Source organism: Grammomys surdaster, unplaced genomic scaffold (assembly GCF_004785775.1).
Source record: "Grammomys surdaster isolate TR1022 unplaced genomic scaffold, NIH_TR_1.0 100, whole genome shotgun sequence".
NCBI classification, from domain to species: domain Eukaryota; kingdom Metazoa; phylum Chordata; class Mammalia; order Rodentia; family Muridae; genus Grammomys; species Grammomys surdaster.
In genome coordinates, this window is record NW_021604579.1 from 9,904,424 (window position 1) to 9,923,557 (window position 19,134).

The window sequence follows — 19,134 nt, forward strand, 5'->3', positions numbered from 1 at the left end:
AGGAGGGAATAGGTGGGGTATATACTACATCACCTAAGGTGAATGGAGCTCCATACCCATCAACAGATAGCAGGCTGCTGCCCTGACAGGCTGTTCTTCTCCACAGGCTGTGTCTCATGTCTGGAGTACGATGAGCACTACATTCTCACGTTCCCCAATGGCTATGGAAGGCAAGTCAATGATTTTTCTCATCAGCTGCAACCTTGGTTAAGCCACGTCCTTCCTTTCTTTCCTAACTGCCAGTCTTACCTGAGAACCTTTGATCTTGCAGGTCTATCCTGACAGTGCCCTGGGTGGAATTAGGAGGAGAGTGCAATATTAACTGCTCCAAAACGGGTTACAGTGCAAATATCGTCTTCCACACTAAGCCTTTCTATGGGGGCAAGAAGCACAGAATTACTGCAGAGATTTTGTAGGTATTTTGTTTTTCTGCCTCAGTGTTCCACTTTTCTGAAGTACTTTCCTCTCTTGAACTTCTGTTGGGAACTAACCATCAACTAACTTTGTGAGTTGATGACTTTGTGAGTCCATCTTAGGTGTCAGTTTCTTCCTAAAATCTCCTGTCAGAAGGAGATCTACACCCTGGGCCCAGAACCCTCCGGGGTGGTAGGTGGGCTCTGCTGCTGAGAACAATACCCCTAAGGCCCAAGCTCTCCTGTACCATGGACTCCAGCCTTGTCAGGGTGAACCATGAGCCAACCCTGAAAACAGGCTTTCTGACCTCCAATATAGCATCTGCAGACCTTCACAAAGACCCTCATTTTTCTGTTCCTTTGCTAGGGAAAACCAGCAAACATCTCATATAGATAGGCATCTGACAGGACAGGACCTGGGAGGTGGCTGTGTATCTGAGTAACAGGAATTTGTGGATTCAGAAACTGCCTGCAAAAGGAGTCTGTTCTGTTATGCCCTGTGGCTTTTTCTCTGCCCTGAAACAGTGTCCCAGTGGAGTAATGCTTAACTGGTTGTTTAATCAGTTTTCCAAAATGATTTAATCCGAATAAAAGAATCAGCTGACAAACAAACAAACAAACAAACAAAAAAGAGCAGAGTGGGGCCCTGAACAGAACAGTTTGCTATTCCATTCAGAAAGAGTGGGCCCAGCGCACACTGTCAGTCTGCTGCTCTTCTGAAAGACAGTGCTGTACTAGCAGGATGGTCAAAAGGAAGACATGGTTAAGCCTGTACCTAAAAACAACTGGAGCATCTCCTTGAGCTTTGACGTAATCTATAGAAGACAGATGGAGTCTTTCATATGTTATTTGTGTTCAGTACGTTGCTAAATACCACAGATCCTCTGGAGAACACTGTCCTGAGTGAGGAGTGATGGGAAAGCCAGTGTCTTACTGTGAAATGTGTCTGGCCTTTTGGATCTGCTCAGCTGCTTTTTACCAGACTCCACAGTTGCTTTCCCATGTTATACTGACCACTTGCTTGAGTAGAATAGTTTCCAGCTTGAGTCTAATATAAATTGTTTCTTTTCTGTTTAGTTCTCCAAATGACAAGAAATCCTTCTGCTCAATTGAAGGGGAATGGAATGGTATCATGTATGCAAAATACGCAACAGGGGTAAGAACTGTCATTTGCCATTTGCCTAAGCTGCACTGTATGCAACCCACCCTTGGTGGTGTTCCCTTGTCTGGAATTTTAACCGAGAGCAGCTAGCATCTCTTCAGGGTGAGCTGTCCCTCCTTCCCCACCCACTTTCCTACAGTACAGATAACAAAATGGCCTTTCTTTTTTCTGTTCTCAAAACAGTTGAGAATAATTTATTTGAAGCAGTGCTTAGCAGTCACCTGGTAAATGGTCTGTTGTCAAAAGATTTGTAAGATGAAATGTGTCTTAGTTAGGGTTAACTATTGCTGTGATTAAAAGGAAAATGACCAAAAGCAACTCAGGAAGGAAAAGGAGTTTATTTTACTGACACTTCATACAACAGCTCGTCAGAGAAAAACAGTGAGAGCAGGAGCTTGCTCACACAGGGCAGGCAGGACCTGGAGGTGGGAACTGATGCAGAGGCCATGGAGGGTGCTGCTTACTGGCTTGCTCAGCCTGCTTTCATAAACAACCCAGGACCACCAGCCCTGGGATGGCTCTACCTGCAGTGGGTTTGTGTGCTCCCCCCACCCCGCCTGTTAATTACTAATTAAGAAAATGGTCTACAGCTAGATCTTACATAGGCATTTTTCTCAACTGGGACTCCCTCTTGAGGTGACTTATCCTGTGTCAGCTGACATAAAATTGATGAGCACAAAATGCTAATTTGTGTTTATACACTCAGGTTAATGATTATTTGACTGGCTTTGCCTCGGGGATAGAGAAATAGGGCTGTCCTGCCATGAAGGAACTTGGATTTTATATCTACTCAGTGTTTCTATTAAACCAAGTATATAGATTAACAGGGAAAGCTACTGAATCAGTTTAGAGAGGATTTACAACTGATCTTCAGAGGCCACTTATTTGATAGAGGTGGTCTAGTTCCAAGAAATTATATCTCAAGCATGTAGTGTGCACAAAGCCGTGCTGGATCTGTCTGTTGAACTGAGCTCTGAACTCAAGACAACAATTATTTTAGACATAGGTTGCATATGAAACTCATTGTGCTGAGATGTGTGGATTTATGTGCTAATAATAAAGCATCATTCTGCCTCTTATTGTCTAGGAAAACACTGTCTTTGTAGACACCAAGAAGTTGCCTATAATCAAGAAAAAGGTGAGGAAGTTGGAAGATCAGAATGAGTATGAGTCCCGCAGGTAAGGAGCCCTAACTAGAGCAGCTGCCGTCTTTGCTCGCCTAGACTGGGTACCCGTGGGTCTGGGAGACAGAACATTAAAAACCAGTGCCCATTGAACTCCAGTGCCTGGGTCCGTTGTCAATACCAGATTTTAAGAGCTTTGTAACCAAAGTCGAGTTTACTGATTTCTCTGTCTCTTTCCCTACAGTTGAGAATTTCTTACACCTTTTAAGTTCCTATAGTTGACCTCTTGACCCTTTTGAGATCACATTCTTAAACTGAGACTTTTTCTAAAATGAAAATTTTCAGATCTCCTCAACACTCAAGCCCAAGAAAGAAATTAACTCCCTAGAGTTGTATAGAGAGCCAGAGACTTAGCTCCTAAGGTTGTAGCTCGACTCTTATTCTCTCATGCCTCTTTAGTTGAATATGGGCAGTGGGCTCTTGAGAGCCTGCTTCCATGATCTCTACTACTCTGGTACCATTAGCAGCTTACGGAGGCCTGGGCTCCACTGCACCACTCAAGCTGCACCCCTCCAGCTCATGGGCTCCTTCCGTGTCTTTATTCTAGCCTTTGGAAGGATGTCACTTTCAATTTAAAAATCAGAGACATTGATGCAGCAACGGAAGCAAAGCACAGACTTGAAGAAAGACAAAGAGCAGAAGCCAGAGAAAGAAAGGAGAAGGAAATTCAGTGGGAGACAAGGGTAAGTCATGCTTCTGTTTTTTGAGTGGTGACTCGTCCATGCCAGTGAAGGATGCAGAGATGGACCTCGAGTTCCTGAGTTCCTACCTAACAGTGGGATGGGCACAGTATGGGATAAAACCATACTGCCTAACCAGATCCTCTCTTCCTTTTGTAGCTCTTTCACGAAGATGGAGAGTGCTGGGTTTATGATGACCCTTTACTGAAGCGTCTTGGTGCTGTGAAGCATTAGGCTGGCAACGGAAATCACACCTGGTGACCAGGGCAGTAGGCGTAATTAAGCAACAATCGATCTTCCTTCAGGAGAACTTGTCACTTCCTTCTTAATGCAGTGGTTCCTATCTCAGGGATACTGGACTTGCCGACACAGATGAACAATTAAAGTGGAAAACGCTTCCCTTTTCTCCTCTGTGGCAGTTACAATTTTGACTTCAGTCCTGAGAAAAACTTCAGGTTTCAAAACATGATGTCTCTTCCTTTTCCAGATCTCATGCTTTGAAAAGTATTTATAGACAGTCCCAGGTCTCAGCTTCCTGTCCTCCAGTTCTGCTGTTCAGGCATAAAATCTTTATCTCCTAGTTCATATAATCTTGAATTCTAGACACACACACACATAAACAGCAGCTGACAGTTTTTCACAAGTACTCCCACCTGTAAATACTGTTTCTTCAGAGTTGTTTTAGAAAATTAGTGCAATGTATGAAAATCAAGTGTTAGGAAATTTCATGGTTCACCTATAACCTTTATTTTAGAATTGAACTATATGATTAGATTGTATCTAAACCTGAAGTATAATTATATGCAGTGCTTCTTAAGGCTTCATAAAATAATTTTCCAACCTTTTTAAAAATATGTTTCTTTGATTGTTTTAAGACCAACCTGGCAACCTTGCCTGAGGCCTGGCTCTTCCCTACTCGAGCCTCCTCCACCTCTCCTGCACATGCAAGCCCATCCTGGAGTGCCTTACCGCCTCACAGAGCTGGAGGACTACACTTCCCCCCACTCCACCCCCCAAAAAAGCCACAGCAGATGGCTTGATCTGAAGGGAAATACAGAACTATGTTTATTTTAAAATACATTAAAAAACAAAACCAGGGCAGTTTGGTGCTATTAATTAATTAACAAATTAATTACATATAAGCACACAAGAACTGGGTTCTCCTCAGAGGACACAGGCCAGGGGTCCCCCGCGTGCTGACACAAATGTTTGGGTCACACTTGGCTACTGTCTCGTTGCCATCCAGTGCAGTAACCCTGGGTTAGTCTTGTAGAAGAAAGGTAAAAGTAAATCAAATCCTAGGTTGCCATCACAAAACTCCAACAGAAGCCCTAAGGCAGTAGTGTAACTCCATAAAATGCACACACGTCTTCACAGGTTCAGGCCAATGGGACTGCAGTTTATTTGACTATTTTATGGTAGGGGAAGAGGCCGAGTGTCGCTGTGAAGGCCCTGATGTCAGTAATGGGGATGGTGGATTCTGCCAGGAGAGGAGAGGGTGGCAGGTAGGTTAGCTGCATCCCTTCACGAGAATTTGAATCCTCACCAAAAGGGGCACCATCCTCTTCCAGTTCATACTTCCCATATCCAACAACCTGAAAGAGGCCAGAGATGCAGGTGAGAAGTTTGCCAGCTAGATGTGACCAGGACCCCAGACAGTTGGCCATACTCACGTGAACGCTGAGCATCTTACTTCCAGGTCCTCTGTGAGCCTTGAACCAACTGACCAGGTCTGACTTTGAGAAAGACTTCAGTGCTTCAATCTTGCCGAGGAAGAGAAGGTGGTAGAGACACAGGCGTGTGAGCATCATCGCAGGCAGAAGTCCACCCTCCTACCCCCAGAACCTAAGTTATCTCACTTGGCTTGTCTCAGCCTGCCCCTACCCTTCCACAGAAAGGACAAAGATCCTTAGTGACAGGCCTTTGCACTTCCTCACAGCTGTCTGTATAGCAAAGCTGTGATTACAGCTGAGCACAGCTGGAGCCCCAGTCGAGCATCACATGTCACAGGGCCACTGCATAGTCCAGCAACTGTTGATCAGGTCAACTGGGATGACACCTCACAGTGGACGAGAAGACCAAAGTGCTTTTAGATTTCAGCTACAAGTTACCAAAAATACCTGGAGGAACTCCGTAGGAATATGAGCTCTCTATTCTTTAATAGAACCCTGTAAATTACCCCCATCAAAGTCTCACAATAAACCTCAGAGTGGAGCTGCTCTGGCTGAAACTGATCCATGTAGAGGTAAACATTGTATCTTATATAGCTACTACCCAGGGAGAAACAAACTACAGTGAGTCTAAAAACAAAAGATTTAAGAAAAAGAAACCCAGACACATGGCCTAGGCTTCTCCTCCAATCAGAAGCCTTCCCCAGTCCTTCAGGACTGTCTGGTCTGAGAAACCGTTACCTCATGGGCAAGGCGGTCAAAGAGATACTGCTGTGTCACCACTTCGTTCCAGTTCCTGTCCACCTCCTCCCCAAGGTGGGTGTCCTCACACTCTTTCAACTTGATCAGAGCTGTGACCTGTCAAACACGTGTGCAACCATGACATCACACCATGTCAAAACCAACAGCTTGAGATATGCCAGTGTGTGTGTGTGTGGTGTTTATAGGGACATTTGGTTAAATGCACTGGGATGTGAACACCCTTGCCATTGTGCAAGCATGGTAGTGACTAGCTCTGGTATCCTGAAGGCTACAAAGACTGGGCAATAGTCACCTGAGTATTGAATGCATCTTCTGTGAGGTTCTCAATCTTCTCCTCAAAGCTGGAAAGAAATTCTTCTATCTTCTTGTCAACAGTTTCGGAGCTGAAACAATTTGGGTAGAAGGCAAAGGAATTCAGCCTCCCTCAGCATAAAGGCTGAAAGTTTTCTACCCTAAGCCAGGAGAGCAAAATGTGGAAGAACTGTACCTCCAACCTTCAGCTTCATTTCTTAGTACCCACTCAGAGGGCCTGTGTTTGGTTTTTGTTTTAAGATTTGTTTATATGTGTATTTCGCTCACATGTCTGTCTGGTGACCACAGAGTTCAGAAGAAGGCATTGGATGTCTTAGAATTGGAGGATTACACAATTATGAACTGCCATGTGGGTGATAGAAATCTAATAAGAACAACTATGAGAACAAGTACTCCTAACTACTGAGCCACCTAGTTGTTTTGGGACAGTCATGTAGCCCCTGGGCTGGCCTTGACTTCTTTATCCTCCCAACTGCCTCCCATGCCTGGCTCTCATGCCTGGCTTTGTGCATTCAGTGAGGTGCTACATTATCAGTCCAACATCCTTTTCCTCTAGTCTCCCTGAAATCAAACATTGGTAATCCCTCAAAAGTAACCTACACAATTTGAGCCATACCCTATGGGACTAGTAAAGCCTCTAAGCCTAGATGGGCTATCCATTATCCATCCCATCCTTCCAACTAAAAGGAAACCATGGTTGGCCACAGTTGTACAGAATTCAGGGAAGCACCTGTAGGACCCCACCCCCACCCCCGTTGTCTAGAAGAACAGGGGTGGACCCATTTACTCTCTTACTTGTATTTGGTTGCCTGAGTCCCAACAGTTACAGAAAATCCTAGAATCCCAGATGTATTTCTACAGGTCGGGTAGACATGGTACCTAAAGCCAGACAGAGAAGTTACAGGAGTTCATGTGGGGGTGAAGGGCTTCTGGCTGTTTTGGAAGTCCTAAATGGAACATAAGCATGTATGCAGCTGTTTGCATAGGCTGAAGTTCACCCGCTGCTGAACTGGGTATAAGCTAACTTCTGGCCCATGCAGATATCTGAACAAATGGAAAAATTCATCATCCAACACACAAACTGCAGTGCACGGTATGGGAGGGCCAAAGCAGACTGCCTGAAGGGAGCCCCAGGTGCTCAGTGTTCTTGCCAGCACTTACCCCAGGGTCTGCTTGGTTCGAAGGAAGTCAAAGCAGGGCTCTTCCATGTGCATCTGTAATTCACCATACTTTCTATCAGCCTAACACTCAGAAACCTTAATTTTCTTACCCCAAAGTGTTCTATATACTTCCAAAATCCAGCCTCCCATATAAGCCTTTCTCCTAAATGGTCCAGGACCCTGACTGCTCATATTGGATGAGAATAAATAGCCACCTGACCTTCCAATTACAAGTTTCTAACTACCACAGGTACACAACCCTTAGGCATAAAGCTTGGCCTCATGGTAGACCAGGAACTCCTGAACCCCACCTCAGTACACCTCAGTACTTACCACAAGCAGCTCCATAAGAGTGTATTCTCTCAGACTCCTCGTACCTGACTGTAGGGAAAATGTGATCAGACAAGCAATGGCTTACAAGGTCTAACCATCTTAGCCAGTATTTTCTTAGGTTTCACACCCTATTTTCTTGCCCCCACATTCCTGTTTATTATCTATCTTCCCGCCAGCTGGAGGGCATGAGAGCAGGAATTCTGCTGGAACACCTCTGTTATTAGCACGAGTGTTGCCTTCTAGATAGGCATGGGTGACACCAACAATCCCTAGCCTCACAGCTCCTGCTTGTAAGGCTCAGGATACACTGTAAAATCAAACACCTGTAGTTTGAGGCCCTAAGGAGAACCACAAGAAATTGTTAGTGATTGTGGAGGCTCTGAACCTGTTTCTGAAACACGCAGGTACAAACCAAGCACTCTGGAAGCACCCACGAAGCCTAGAGAGTTAAGTACACACTAACACAGGATAAACGTGGAGGGAGGCCAAACAAGGATGCTGCCCGTGCTGACAGATTCCAGAGGAAGAAGATAGAACTAGCACCTCAATTAACAAGCACCAGGATGTTCTCTTTCCCTTTAAGAGGGCTACCATATAACCAGTCAAGTGTGTTCTGTGGAGGGAAACAGTTTCCTAAAGGAAGGAGTTTGTATGAAATGACCGTGGCATCATTCAATGATGACTTGTTCAGAGAAAGACAGGATGGGGAGGAGGGAGGACTGGGGGGACGGCTCAGAGGCCAAGTGCCTGCCTTATGAGCACAGAGCACAGGAGCTGAGTTTAATCCCAGAAGCCACATCTAAGGAATGCTGGGGTTGGGACTGGATTTAATTCCCAGCACCAAAATGGTGGCTCACAAATATCTGTAACTCCAGTTCCAAGGATCCAACATCCTTTTCTAGCCTCTGCAGGCACCAGGCATACATGTGGTATACAGATATACATTCAGAAAAAATACTAATAAAATAAAAATGAATGTTTTTTAAAAAGGACTTTGGTATGGTGGCTTGTACTTGTAACCCTTGGGCTCACTGACCACCAGTCTTGCCCTCTCTCTCTCTCTTTTACACAAAAAGGATGGGGTAGGAAGGTAGATAGCACTGAGGAATGATCTCGAAGGTTGACTTATGACTTCTATAGGCACACACACACACACATACAATAAAGGGGAGAAGGGTGATACTCAGACCCATGATCAGCAACACAATAAGTCAGAAAAAAGTAAACAAAGTCGTGTTACCCAAAGGCTAGACTACTAATTGGACAGGACAGGCTTAGAGAGGATGTTCACAAATTAGAAGTGAGTGGGACCAACCAAAGACTAAAGCAGGCTCTGAGCTGACTGAGGGCTGCTGAAAAGCACTTGTTTACAGACCTCCTCCTCCTCCCCTCTACTGTGGAAAGAACACACAAAAAGGAAGATCTGAGTCCCAAAGAATAAAGAACTGTCTTGGATTTACCACCCCACTAAAAGCAGGGGATGAATTTTTCTCACTTGGTAGTTATTCTGGTTGTTCTATGCTGATTATTTAGCTAGGTTTACTTTCATTTCTTTCCAAGTTAGCCTTTAATAAATAGCTTCTTACTGCTTGGGCTCTGTTAGGGGAATACAATTTTCATCAGACTTTAGTATGTGAGGCAAGCTCACCTGGTAGTACACAGTGACTTCAGAGTTGGCATCCCCTTTATTCAGAGCTCTGACTTTGCATAGGTGGTGGCCGCTCGGCAGCTCCACCACCTGGAACTGCACAGGCATCTCCCGCTCCAAGGGCATGAAGTTCAGCTTGCTGCAGAACAGTCAGCGTGAGGCAGAGGCAGACCTTGTGCTTTCCCCCAACCCCAACTGATGACCTCAGGCCTCAGCTCCCTGGGAAGGTCTGAAATGAGCTAAGTAACAATTAACTGAGCTACAGCTTACTGCTTCTTTCTGGGGGGGGCACATAAACCTCAAAGACAAAATTCAAACCAATACTTACTCAACAACGTACTTTAGGAAATCCATAGATTCCTAAAAGATAAAACAGAAGCAAATATATACCTCAGAACTTGATAATTGCAATTTTCTAATTCCCTGCAGCACTTTGAACAGCATTAAGAAAGCAGAGAGTCTGTCACCTAAACACTGGATGAGCTGTTTATCAGGCCAGTTATGTTTATCAAATACTGACTCAAGCTGCCCCTCTCTCTGCCTAGCATGTTTACATTTTAAGTTTCCAGTTTCACATTCGTCTATCTAGCTAGGCCATACTTATACACAGTGCTATAGTTTGGAAGTCTGGGCCAGCTGACACAGCCTGGCTAGAGTAAGCAACAGAACAGCACTGGGACTGCCTACATCCCTTCTGCTCTACAGGTAAGATGCTGAGTGGAGTAGTTTCTTCTGTGGCTATTTCATAACCCCATGTCCTCAGGCCAAAGTCCTGCCTGGTCCTCCCACTGTGTCCGACACAGCTTGATAGTCCTACTTTTCTTGCTATTGAGACTCTGAAGGTCTTTCTGACTGGTTTGTGGTCTATTCTCCCCAGAAAGAAAGGGAAGAGCAAAAGACACAGTTTCAGAGTGACCATTTTTATATTCTAATAAAAGGCCACTCCAACACAGATCTCCCTTTCCCTCCACGCCTTACCCAGTCCCCCAGGGTCTGGGCGGCGTCTTCCCAGTCAGGCTTCAACATTTTCATAACATAGCTTATCATTTTGCCAGTTTTAAAAGTGTGTCTGTGTGTGTGTATGTGTGTGTGTTTGTGTGTGTATGTGTGTGTATGTGTGTGTGTATGTGTATGTATGTGTGTGTGTATGTGTATGTACGTGTGTATGTGTGTGTATGTGTGTGTATGTGTGTGTGTATGTGTGTATGTATGTGTGTATGTGTATGTATATGTACATGTGTGTGTACATGTGTGTGTATGTGTGTGTGTATGTGTGTGTATGTGTGTGTGTGTATGTGTGTGTGTATACTTTATCTTTCTCCTATTTTAATCTCTACAGTTTCCACATAAAATCTTCAGAAAATTTAACCAAAACCAAATTAATAACAAACCCATCACTCAATCATAAACAGCCTTCTTCAATAGAAGTAAGCTGTCCAGCACTGAGTTGGAAACTCCTACCAGAATTTGGCAATGCTGACCCACCCAAACATTTAGGAAGGCTAATATAATTCCAGACCGAAAGGCACACTGACAGCCCTACCTACTGTAAGAGTACCCACTCACCGTGCTGGTGACATTCCCTTGGACCAGGCCCTCAACAAACAGTTGGGATTTAAAATCCTTGACAAAGTTTAGCAGAGAATCAAGGGAAAGGCCATCCATCAAAGCTCGGTACTTGTCAATCATAGACCAGCGGGAATATTCCAGAATTAAAAGCCGCACATCCCTGTACAAAGGACATTTTTAAAACAATGTTGCAAGAAATGTATCTTAAGAAAAATTTTAGGTCAAGATGCTGTAGAAACATTTGCAAAGACAGGTGCTTCCCGCCATAACTTAGCCACAATAGCCACACCAGGGATTAAAACTGCACAGACTTTCAGATGGGCTCATTCACCAGTCTGTCTCAGATATAGAATAAAATAGTTCTCATAAATTACTAAGCGAGTTTCTGCCAGGTGGTGGTGGCGCATGCCTTTAATCCCAGCACTTGGGAGGCAGAGGCAGGCGGATTTCTGAGTTCGAGGCCAGCCTGGTGTACAGAGTGAGCTCCAGGACAGCCAGGGCTACACAGAAAAACCCTGTCTCGAAAAAACAATAAATAAATAAATAAATAAATAAATAAATAAATAAATAGCTAAGCGAGTCAAATTTAACAATTTAACTAATTGTCCATAAATTTTAAAATATTGCTATTTTGTTAGAAATTTCACTAATTTGTATTACTAGAGGCTAACTCTATAGTGTAGATAATTATAGTGACTTGAGTCTGGGTAATGGCCCTCGCTTATTCTCAGAGTAACTTCACTGTCCATCTCCAAACCACCTTCCTAATAGCTACTGGATTTCTCAAGTTCCTAGTATCTGTAATTCATTCATATATATAAAACAGGGTCTGTGTCTAAGGTCAGGCTGTTTGATGACCATTTACAGACACCCAACAAGGAAATCATGAAGGGGCTTAAAGCCACATGGACAAAGGCTGTATCTACTCACAGGAGCCTTTTCTGCCCTTCCCACGAAGTTCTCTACAAGCTCATGAAGAGTGCCCCAAAGGAACCTTTTTCTAATTCATACAAATATGCCCGTGCAAGTTGCTAGTAACCCAAGAGGTCCATGTCACAGATGTTTATGCTTTTGCTCCCTTTGTCCTCTTCTGGAACCTTAGTTAAGTTCTCAGCAGTGAAGGCTGAGGCTCTGGCATGTGAACAATTCAGCAGTGCATACACCTCCTCCTAGGTGCCCTCCAAACACAGTGTATCCTGTAGACCTACTTGGCCAGAGTCTCGGGCTTGATGAGGATGTTGAAGTAGGTCTTCTTCAGTTGCTCAGTTATCATGGTAAAGACAGCGGGTGTGGAACTGAACTCAGTCAGGTAGTCAATAATGAGCTGAAAGAGCAGCTAAAAGGAAAATACACTTTAAGCAACAAAGTATGGAACCACACTAAACCTGAGGGAGGAAATGCTTTTCCTCAGTTAGTACCAGGGTCAGGGAGGGAACAGGCATTGCAGAGGACCCAAGGGAAAGGCTCAGGACTGAATCCCTAGAGGCCAAACCACAAAGATGCTCAAAGTTAAAGCAATGTGTCTTCAGGTTTCATCATTTTCGTTCCAAACTCTCTTTACATGTGCCTTTAACTGGAAGGGTATTATATGTGCACATACATTTTGAAAGCAGCAATAAATGTTTGTCTTATCCAAGTCATTCATTGTGGCACATTGTGCTTTCAATCCCAGCACTCAGGAGAAAGAGGTAGGCAGATCTCTGAGTTGGAGGCCAGTTTGTCTACACAGTGGTCTACATAGTGAGTCCAGAGCTACATAGTGGGACCCTAACTAAAAAACAACAACAACAAAAAAAATAGTCTTAACCCAAAATGTGAAGCCTTTCCATTTTCTTTAGATAGAACTTAAACTATTTCCTATTTCTAGGCATTTTATTGTTTTTTTTCCCAACATATAACTCAAATACTTGTTTCTAATCATTTCTGGATGGTAATACCTGCTTCAAAAAGGAAAAAGCTACTGGATCAACTGCCAATTAAGTCAAGTGACCGACCCTGCCATCAGGAACTTAGCCAAGGTGCATTACTTACTCTACAATGTCATAATATTTAATTTTCAAATTATTTTAGAAAGCTTGCATCTATACTCTGTAAATTAGTTTTTAGCTTTCTATAAATATATTCTGTATTGTTTTTAAGTATTAAGGTGAGGTAAGCCTCAAAATGAAAAACATCAATTATCTAAGGTTTATATTTTTAAACAGCTTTCTAAACTTACTTCCCAAATGTTATCTATTGTATTCTGGGATTTAATCTGTTTGAATCTTGAAGCTCCATGAAGGTGGACCAAAGTCAACACCTCCACAGTGCAGGCAAAGGCAAGGGCATAAAGGGAGGGCTTATATGCCGCAGATTTACTCTGCCAGCACAGGGCTGAATTCTGCCAGGTGCTTTCCTGTGGATTTTTTTTTATATGAATCCAGTTCTAAAAATATTAATATCCTTCCTTAAATTTGTTATTGCTCTTTTGTGAGCAATAACCTCAAACCAAACCTAAATGCCATTATGAGCTTCAGAGAAACAACAAACAGAAGTAAGATATACCTAAAACACAGGCTGTTTATTTTCTATGCACTGCCAGTAATCACACACACACACACACACAAATGCACACACACACAAACGCACACACACACACACACACACTGGTAGAGCCTGACCACTTGTCTCAACTCCATGAAGTGTTCATACACACTTACATACATACACATATACCTACACAGACATATACATATATACATTTGGTAGATGGGGCAGAGTCCCAAGATGCCACACTTTATTCTTTTTCTTTGGCTTTTTTATACCTTCTTAGAGAAAAGTTCTTTAGAAAATTACCTCATAGATAAAATGTTACACAAAAGGAGAGTTACAGAAGGATGTGGATAATAAGTTCAAGGCAGTTATCATTATACGTTCAAAGCCACAGTTTCCCATGGCCTTGCTTTATCACAGTGCACACCTGCGGCTTCATCCTGGGATCTGACCTAGAATGAATATTTTTCCTTGATCACAAATCTGTCCTTTGCTGGGCAGTGGTGGCGCACGCCTTTAGTCCCAGCACCTGGGAGGCAGAGACAGGCGGATTTCCGAGTTTGAGGCCAGCCTGGTCTACAGAGTGAGTTCCAGGACAGCCAGGACTACAGAGAGAAACCCTGTCTCAAAAAACCAAAAAGAAAAAAAAAAACCCACAAATCTGTCCCATGCGTATTTCTCTTTCTAGTGTAATTGTGAAAGCTCATTGTAATCCTTACTATGAAGCCTTTACTTACTATTCTATGAGTGGGCACATTCTCTTCAATTCTCATTTAATCTTTCTGGCAAAATAACTAAAACCATCTCTTAAAACTTTCTTCCTAAAATTACTTGAATCAAATAAGGAATTCTATAAAATTATTAATTCATCTAAACAGCATTCATTCATGAAAGTTCATCTTTATGTTGATCTGCACGAAATCTTCCCAACAGGGTAGGCTAATACCCAGGAATCATTGGACTATGTAATGGTGACAGGAAAGGCATATCAACTGCAAGAAGCAATCCTAAAATGAAGTCTCTCGGGACCTTGCCTCTCAGAGCTCACCAATCTGAGGCCATACAATTAAACAGTGGGCCACCTAACAGCTGTACACAAAGAAAGCACGATACTGCCCATCAGGAAGCTTTTCCATCACAGTATTACATGGAGACTTCTGCATAGTGCTTTGGACAACGAAGATGAATACGAGGTTTCAAAGCTCCCTCATATACTTACAGGTAGTTTGTGGTTGAATCCTTTCACTCGAATAATTAAACCATGCTCTCCAGCTACCAGTTTATACTCCAGCTGTGCCACATCAGCTTCATAGGCTGGTTCAGCAAGGTTATGAGTAAGAATATTGACAAAGATGTCAAAGAGGACAACACTGGAAAGTACAAAACGTAACTAGCATCATTAATTGGCAGGAAGACAAGAAAAAGTAGCTTTGTTTCTACCAGACTAAGAAACTTCACCTTTAGTAAGGTGTTAATTTTCTACTCCAGAATGTCCAAGCAGAGGTCTGAAAGTAAATATAGCTTACTCAGGACTCAAGTCTCATAGGTACAGCCCAGGACCACCCACAGTAGTTTTCCCAATCTTTTCCTGTCACATACCCATAGAAAATGGCAATGTGCAAACACACAGTGAGGGAATGAACCAGCATCCAAAGCAACCAGCCCCAACCAGACAACAACCCTAGCTACCGACCAGACTTAGGCTTTCTGACTCAAGACGTAAACTCTGAGGAAAGGGAGAAGACGGGACATTCTGCAGGGTGGAGTGTAGGGATGCTACCATTGGAAAGCTGGATTTTATAGTTAAGAGGAAAGAGAAGGAAATGCACTAACACTTTCTGAGCCTTTCTTATAACTCACTTATTGGGCCCCCTGCTCTCCCACAATGCACTTACCTACATAAATACATGAATACTTTATAAAGAACAAGATATATTTAGGAGTCTGGAAGGTGGGTTGGGAGAGATGGCTCAGTAAGTTCAATCCCAGTCACAGCAGGCAGTTCACAACTGCTTATAACTTCAGCTCAAGGGGGTACAATGTCTACTAGACTGTTTCAGAACCTGTGACCACATGTACCACCACCCCTGCCCCCAACTCCGCCCACTCCCAGATCCATACAGCACATACAATTTAAAATACAATAAATCTTAGAACACTGGAAGTCTTTAAGTACTAGATAACAGAGAGTTAGCCCGTCTTCTCTGCAGACAGGGAGACAGCCTGCGATGGCTATGCTCCTAGTTCACAGTGAGGGCTAAACTTTAAGGCCTTTCCCAATCCAGTAACTATGATCTGCTTTCAAGTTTTTCTAATCTGTTTAAAGCACAGAAAAAAAAATTAAAAAACAGCTAGCATAGCCCAAGTGCTGAAATAGAAAATAACCAATTATTCAGACTGAAAAAAAACCTGCTTTCCAATAATGAAAAAAACATGTGTACTGGCCCCAAGGAAGCACTTCCCAGAAGAGTCAGCCTCCACAGCCCTGACCTCTCTTCTTACTCACAACTGCTTTCAGCTCCAACTAACCAGACACTACACAGTCAAATTAGTGCACAAAAGGCTTTGCTTCTCTCTCGTGGGAACCTCACAAGCCAGGCCTAACATCTGCATCACTCTCACCATTAGCCCTCCAAGCACTCAGAACAGCTCGCCAAGCTCTGAACACTAAGTGGCATCTCTAGCCCAAGACTTCGAAAGTCTTCCTAAAATCCTCCTGAAAACAGGGTCGTCTGTCACAATACCCCATTCCTGGCACCAGCTTAGTTAGGTCATCACTGCTGTGATAAACACCACGACCAAAAACAGCTTGGGAAGTAAAGGGTTTATTCTCTTACACTTCCACATCACAGTCCATCATCAAAGGAAGTCAGGACAGGAACTCAAAAGGGGCAGGAACCTGGATGCAGAGGCCATGGAGAAGTGCTATATACTGGCTTGCTTCTTATGAATTGCTCAGCCTGCTTTCTTAGAGAACAAAGGACCAACAGCTCATGGGTGGCACCACTGACGTCAATCAAGAAAATGTACCACAGGCTTTCTCACAGGCCAGTCTGGTTGGGGCATTTTTGCAATTGAGATTCCCAATTCTTCTACAAAAGAATTCTAGCTTGTGGCAAGTTGACATACATAAAACTAGCCCACACAGTCAATAATTCTTTCTTTCTTCCTTTTTTGTTTTTAGGAAAAAAACAACAAACAAGAACCAAACACTCACTTTGCTGCAGATTTCTGTATCAAAGGTGAGATCAGATGAAATCGTATATAGGCTGAAAGAAAAAGACCACAGATAAAATATAAAAGGCCAGAGGCCTCAAATATCTTAACTCCTTCCTTTTCTTTTCTTTCTTTCTCTCTTTCTTTCTTTCTTTCTTTCTTTTTTTTTTTTTTTTTCCCAGACAGGGTTTCTCTGTGTAGCCCTGGCTGTCCTGGAACTCACTCTGTAGACCAGGCTGGCCTCAAACTCAGAAATCCACCTCTCTCTGCCTCCCAGGTCCTGGGATTAAAGGTGTGCACCACCACCGCCTGGCCTATTATTTTCTTTTAATGTGGCTTTTAAGTTCAAAATGAACTACTAATCCTTAAAGCCTCGTTTCACGTCTATTCTCTTTTATTGCTACATTATTTTTATTCTTAAAGCTTTTAAAGGGCATTTTTACCATTCCAGTTAAGTATCATAGAAGGCACACTTTAACCTACAGGGATATCAGACACGTACAGAGAGGTCTATGAAAACCATATTTATCATTAACTTCAGACAGTCAAAATATTTATAGAAGTTTACATGTTAGGAACATTAATCAAGCAACTCAATGTTCATGAAAAGTTGGAATAAAAGCCTTTTTCAGAAAAGCTGCATGAATGGCAATAACTGTTTTTAAGTCTTATAATTCAGCCAAGAAAAGCTGTGATGATACAGCCCCAAGTCTCACAACCTGAGAGACTGAGGCAGGGTTTGCCGTGTAGACCAGCCTGGATCACGGATTATGTGAAGTTCTAGAGAAAGAGGATGGAAGAGACAGTAAAAGGGAGGCTTTGCCAAGGTTCAGACTATGACTCCAAGAACAACACGGTTTGGCCGTCACCTAAAGGATAAGGAATTTAGAGACAGCGCTCACTACACCTGCTTTATGCTAAAAGCAAACGGCAGAGATAAAAGTTGGGGAAGAGCTCCCTTTACAGTTCTAGATTAGGCTTCCTATCATATCTAGAAATGATTTCCTCATATCTTAGACCATTTTTAAAAATAATGTCTAAAAAAATACTATTAATCCTGTATACTGGTCAAATAACTGGTTCTAATTTCATTTTTCTGAAAGGAAAAAAAATCTTTAAAAACAGTTTCTTTCTGGAACTGGATTTTTTAGTTATGTGTGTATGTGTGTGTAGGAAAAAGAGAGAGTACACTCATGTTCTTATGCATGCCACTGTGTGTGTGTGTGTGTGTGTGTGTGTGTGTGTGTGTGTGTGTGTGAAGGTCGGAGGACAATTCCTAGAAGTTGGTTCTCGCCTCCTACCATGCAGGTCCTGGAGATCAAAAGCCAGGGCATCAGGCTTGGTATCAAGTGCCTTTAGCTGCAGGGCCATCTCACCAGCCCACAGCTGGCTTTCTACTTCCTGGAAGGCAGAGTGTCTTGCATGGGAGCACACTATCAGCCTGTAACTATAAAGGGGGCTTCAAAGGGAGAGGAGTAGGCAACAGGAACACAGAGGCTGCTACAGAAGAGAAAGATTGTCCTACTTCATTCCTTCAGAGGGGCAGCATCTTACCTTTGGGAATTTTGAATTTGTTGTCTTTCTTATACCACAGGCAACCTTGTGGAGTATTCACAATTTTTGCAGGGTATTCAGTTTCAGGGCAATCAAAAGCCTTCAGTGTAAAGTCCGTGGCTAAAAACAGCAAGAACAAAAGAGTAATCATTTTTTCAAATATTGGAGTACAATGTATACATGGTCTTAAATTAGATGAAAACTAAAACTATCTAATTCTCAACAGCAGATTCTTATCTCTGTACACTCAGCCTCACTCCCTTTCCCAAGTAATGGTTAACCTGGAGAGGGTGGCCTTTGGGTCAGGATACTTGTATAACTCAACTTATGAATGAATACTCTTCAAGAAGAATAATCTTTTGCCAAGCTTAAGGACTTTGAAAGGTTACCAAATAGTTCTGCTCAAATACCGACTACTTTGTCATTTCAACTTACTGGCAAACTGTTTAATTAACATGTAGGTAAAAGACAGTTAATTTAGGGGCTGGAAAGATGGCTCAGAGATTAAGAACACTGGCTGCTCTCCCAGAGGACCTGGATTCAGTTCCTAGCACCCACATGGCAGCTCACAACTGTCTGTAACTCAAGTTCCAATGGATCCAACTCCTTCACCCAGTCATACATGTAGGCCAAACAGCAAATGTACATATTTTTTTTTAATTATAGATGAATGACCTTTTTTAAATGAGATAATTAAAGAAAGGGGAGAATAAAAGATGGGGTTGGAGAGATGGTTGTGGGTCACCATGTAGGAGCTGGGAGCTGAACCCTGGTCTTCTGGAAGAACAAGCCATTACTCTTAACCATCTCTCTAGCCTCATCAGTACTTCTGAATAAATATATTATGTGCATCTTTCACATGTACACACACAGAGACTCCTATTTTACTTTCACATGTACACACACAGAGACTCCTATTTTACTTTCACATGTACACAC

The 19,134-nt window shown here is 42.9% G+C and overlaps 2 protein-coding genes across 8 annotated transcripts in view; one reads left to right on the forward strand and one right to left on the reverse strand.

Moving 5' to 3' along the window:
* The window catches only part of Osbpl9 (oxysterol binding protein like 9), a 139,840-nt gene extending 135,303 nt beyond the window's left edge, over window positions 1-4,537 (forward strand). For all 6 annotated transcript variants that reach the window (XM_028787649.1, XM_028787656.1, XM_028787682.1 and 3 more), the window contains 6 exons: window positions 107-170; window positions 272-412; window positions 1,491-1,569; window positions 2,663-2,754; window positions 3,307-3,442; window positions 3,599-4,537. In XM_028787649.1, coding sequence (XP_028643482.1) covers window positions 107-170; window positions 272-412; window positions 1,491-1,569; window positions 2,663-2,754; window positions 3,307-3,442; window positions 3,599-3,673 — 587 coding nt within the window. In that variant the 3' untranslated portion in view covers window positions 3,674-4,537. The remainder of the gene's footprint in view (window positions 1-106; window positions 171-271; window positions 413-1,490; window positions 1,570-2,662; window positions 2,755-3,306; window positions 3,443-3,598) is intronic.
* Nrdc (nardilysin convertase) overlaps window positions 4,482-19,134 on the reverse strand; it is a 71,550-nt gene continuing 56,897 nt past the window's right edge. For both annotated transcript variants that reach the window (XM_028787637.1, XM_028787627.1), the window contains 14 exons: window positions 18,196-18,315; window positions 16,643-16,694; window positions 14,645-14,795; window positions 12,102-12,229; window positions 10,891-11,053; window positions 9,653-9,684; window positions 9,325-9,463; window positions 7,677-7,724; window positions 7,345-7,397; window positions 6,979-7,062; window positions 6,164-6,254; window positions 5,851-5,967; window positions 5,113-5,202; window positions 4,482-5,034 (listed from right to left, as the gene is read on the reverse strand). In XM_028787637.1, the coding sequence (XP_028643470.1) occupies window positions 4,840-5,034; window positions 5,113-5,202; window positions 5,851-5,967; window positions 6,164-6,254; window positions 6,979-7,062; window positions 7,345-7,397; window positions 7,677-7,724; window positions 9,325-9,463; window positions 9,653-9,684; window positions 10,891-11,053; window positions 12,102-12,229; window positions 14,645-14,795; window positions 16,643-16,694; window positions 18,196-18,315 (1,463 nt within the window). In that variant the 3' untranslated portion in view covers window positions 4,482-4,839. The remainder of the gene's footprint in view (window positions 5,035-5,112; window positions 5,203-5,850; window positions 5,968-6,163; window positions 6,255-6,978; window positions 7,063-7,344; window positions 7,398-7,676; window positions 7,725-9,324; window positions 9,464-9,652; window positions 9,685-10,890; window positions 11,054-12,101; window positions 12,230-14,644; window positions 14,796-16,642; window positions 16,695-18,195; window positions 18,316-19,134) is intronic.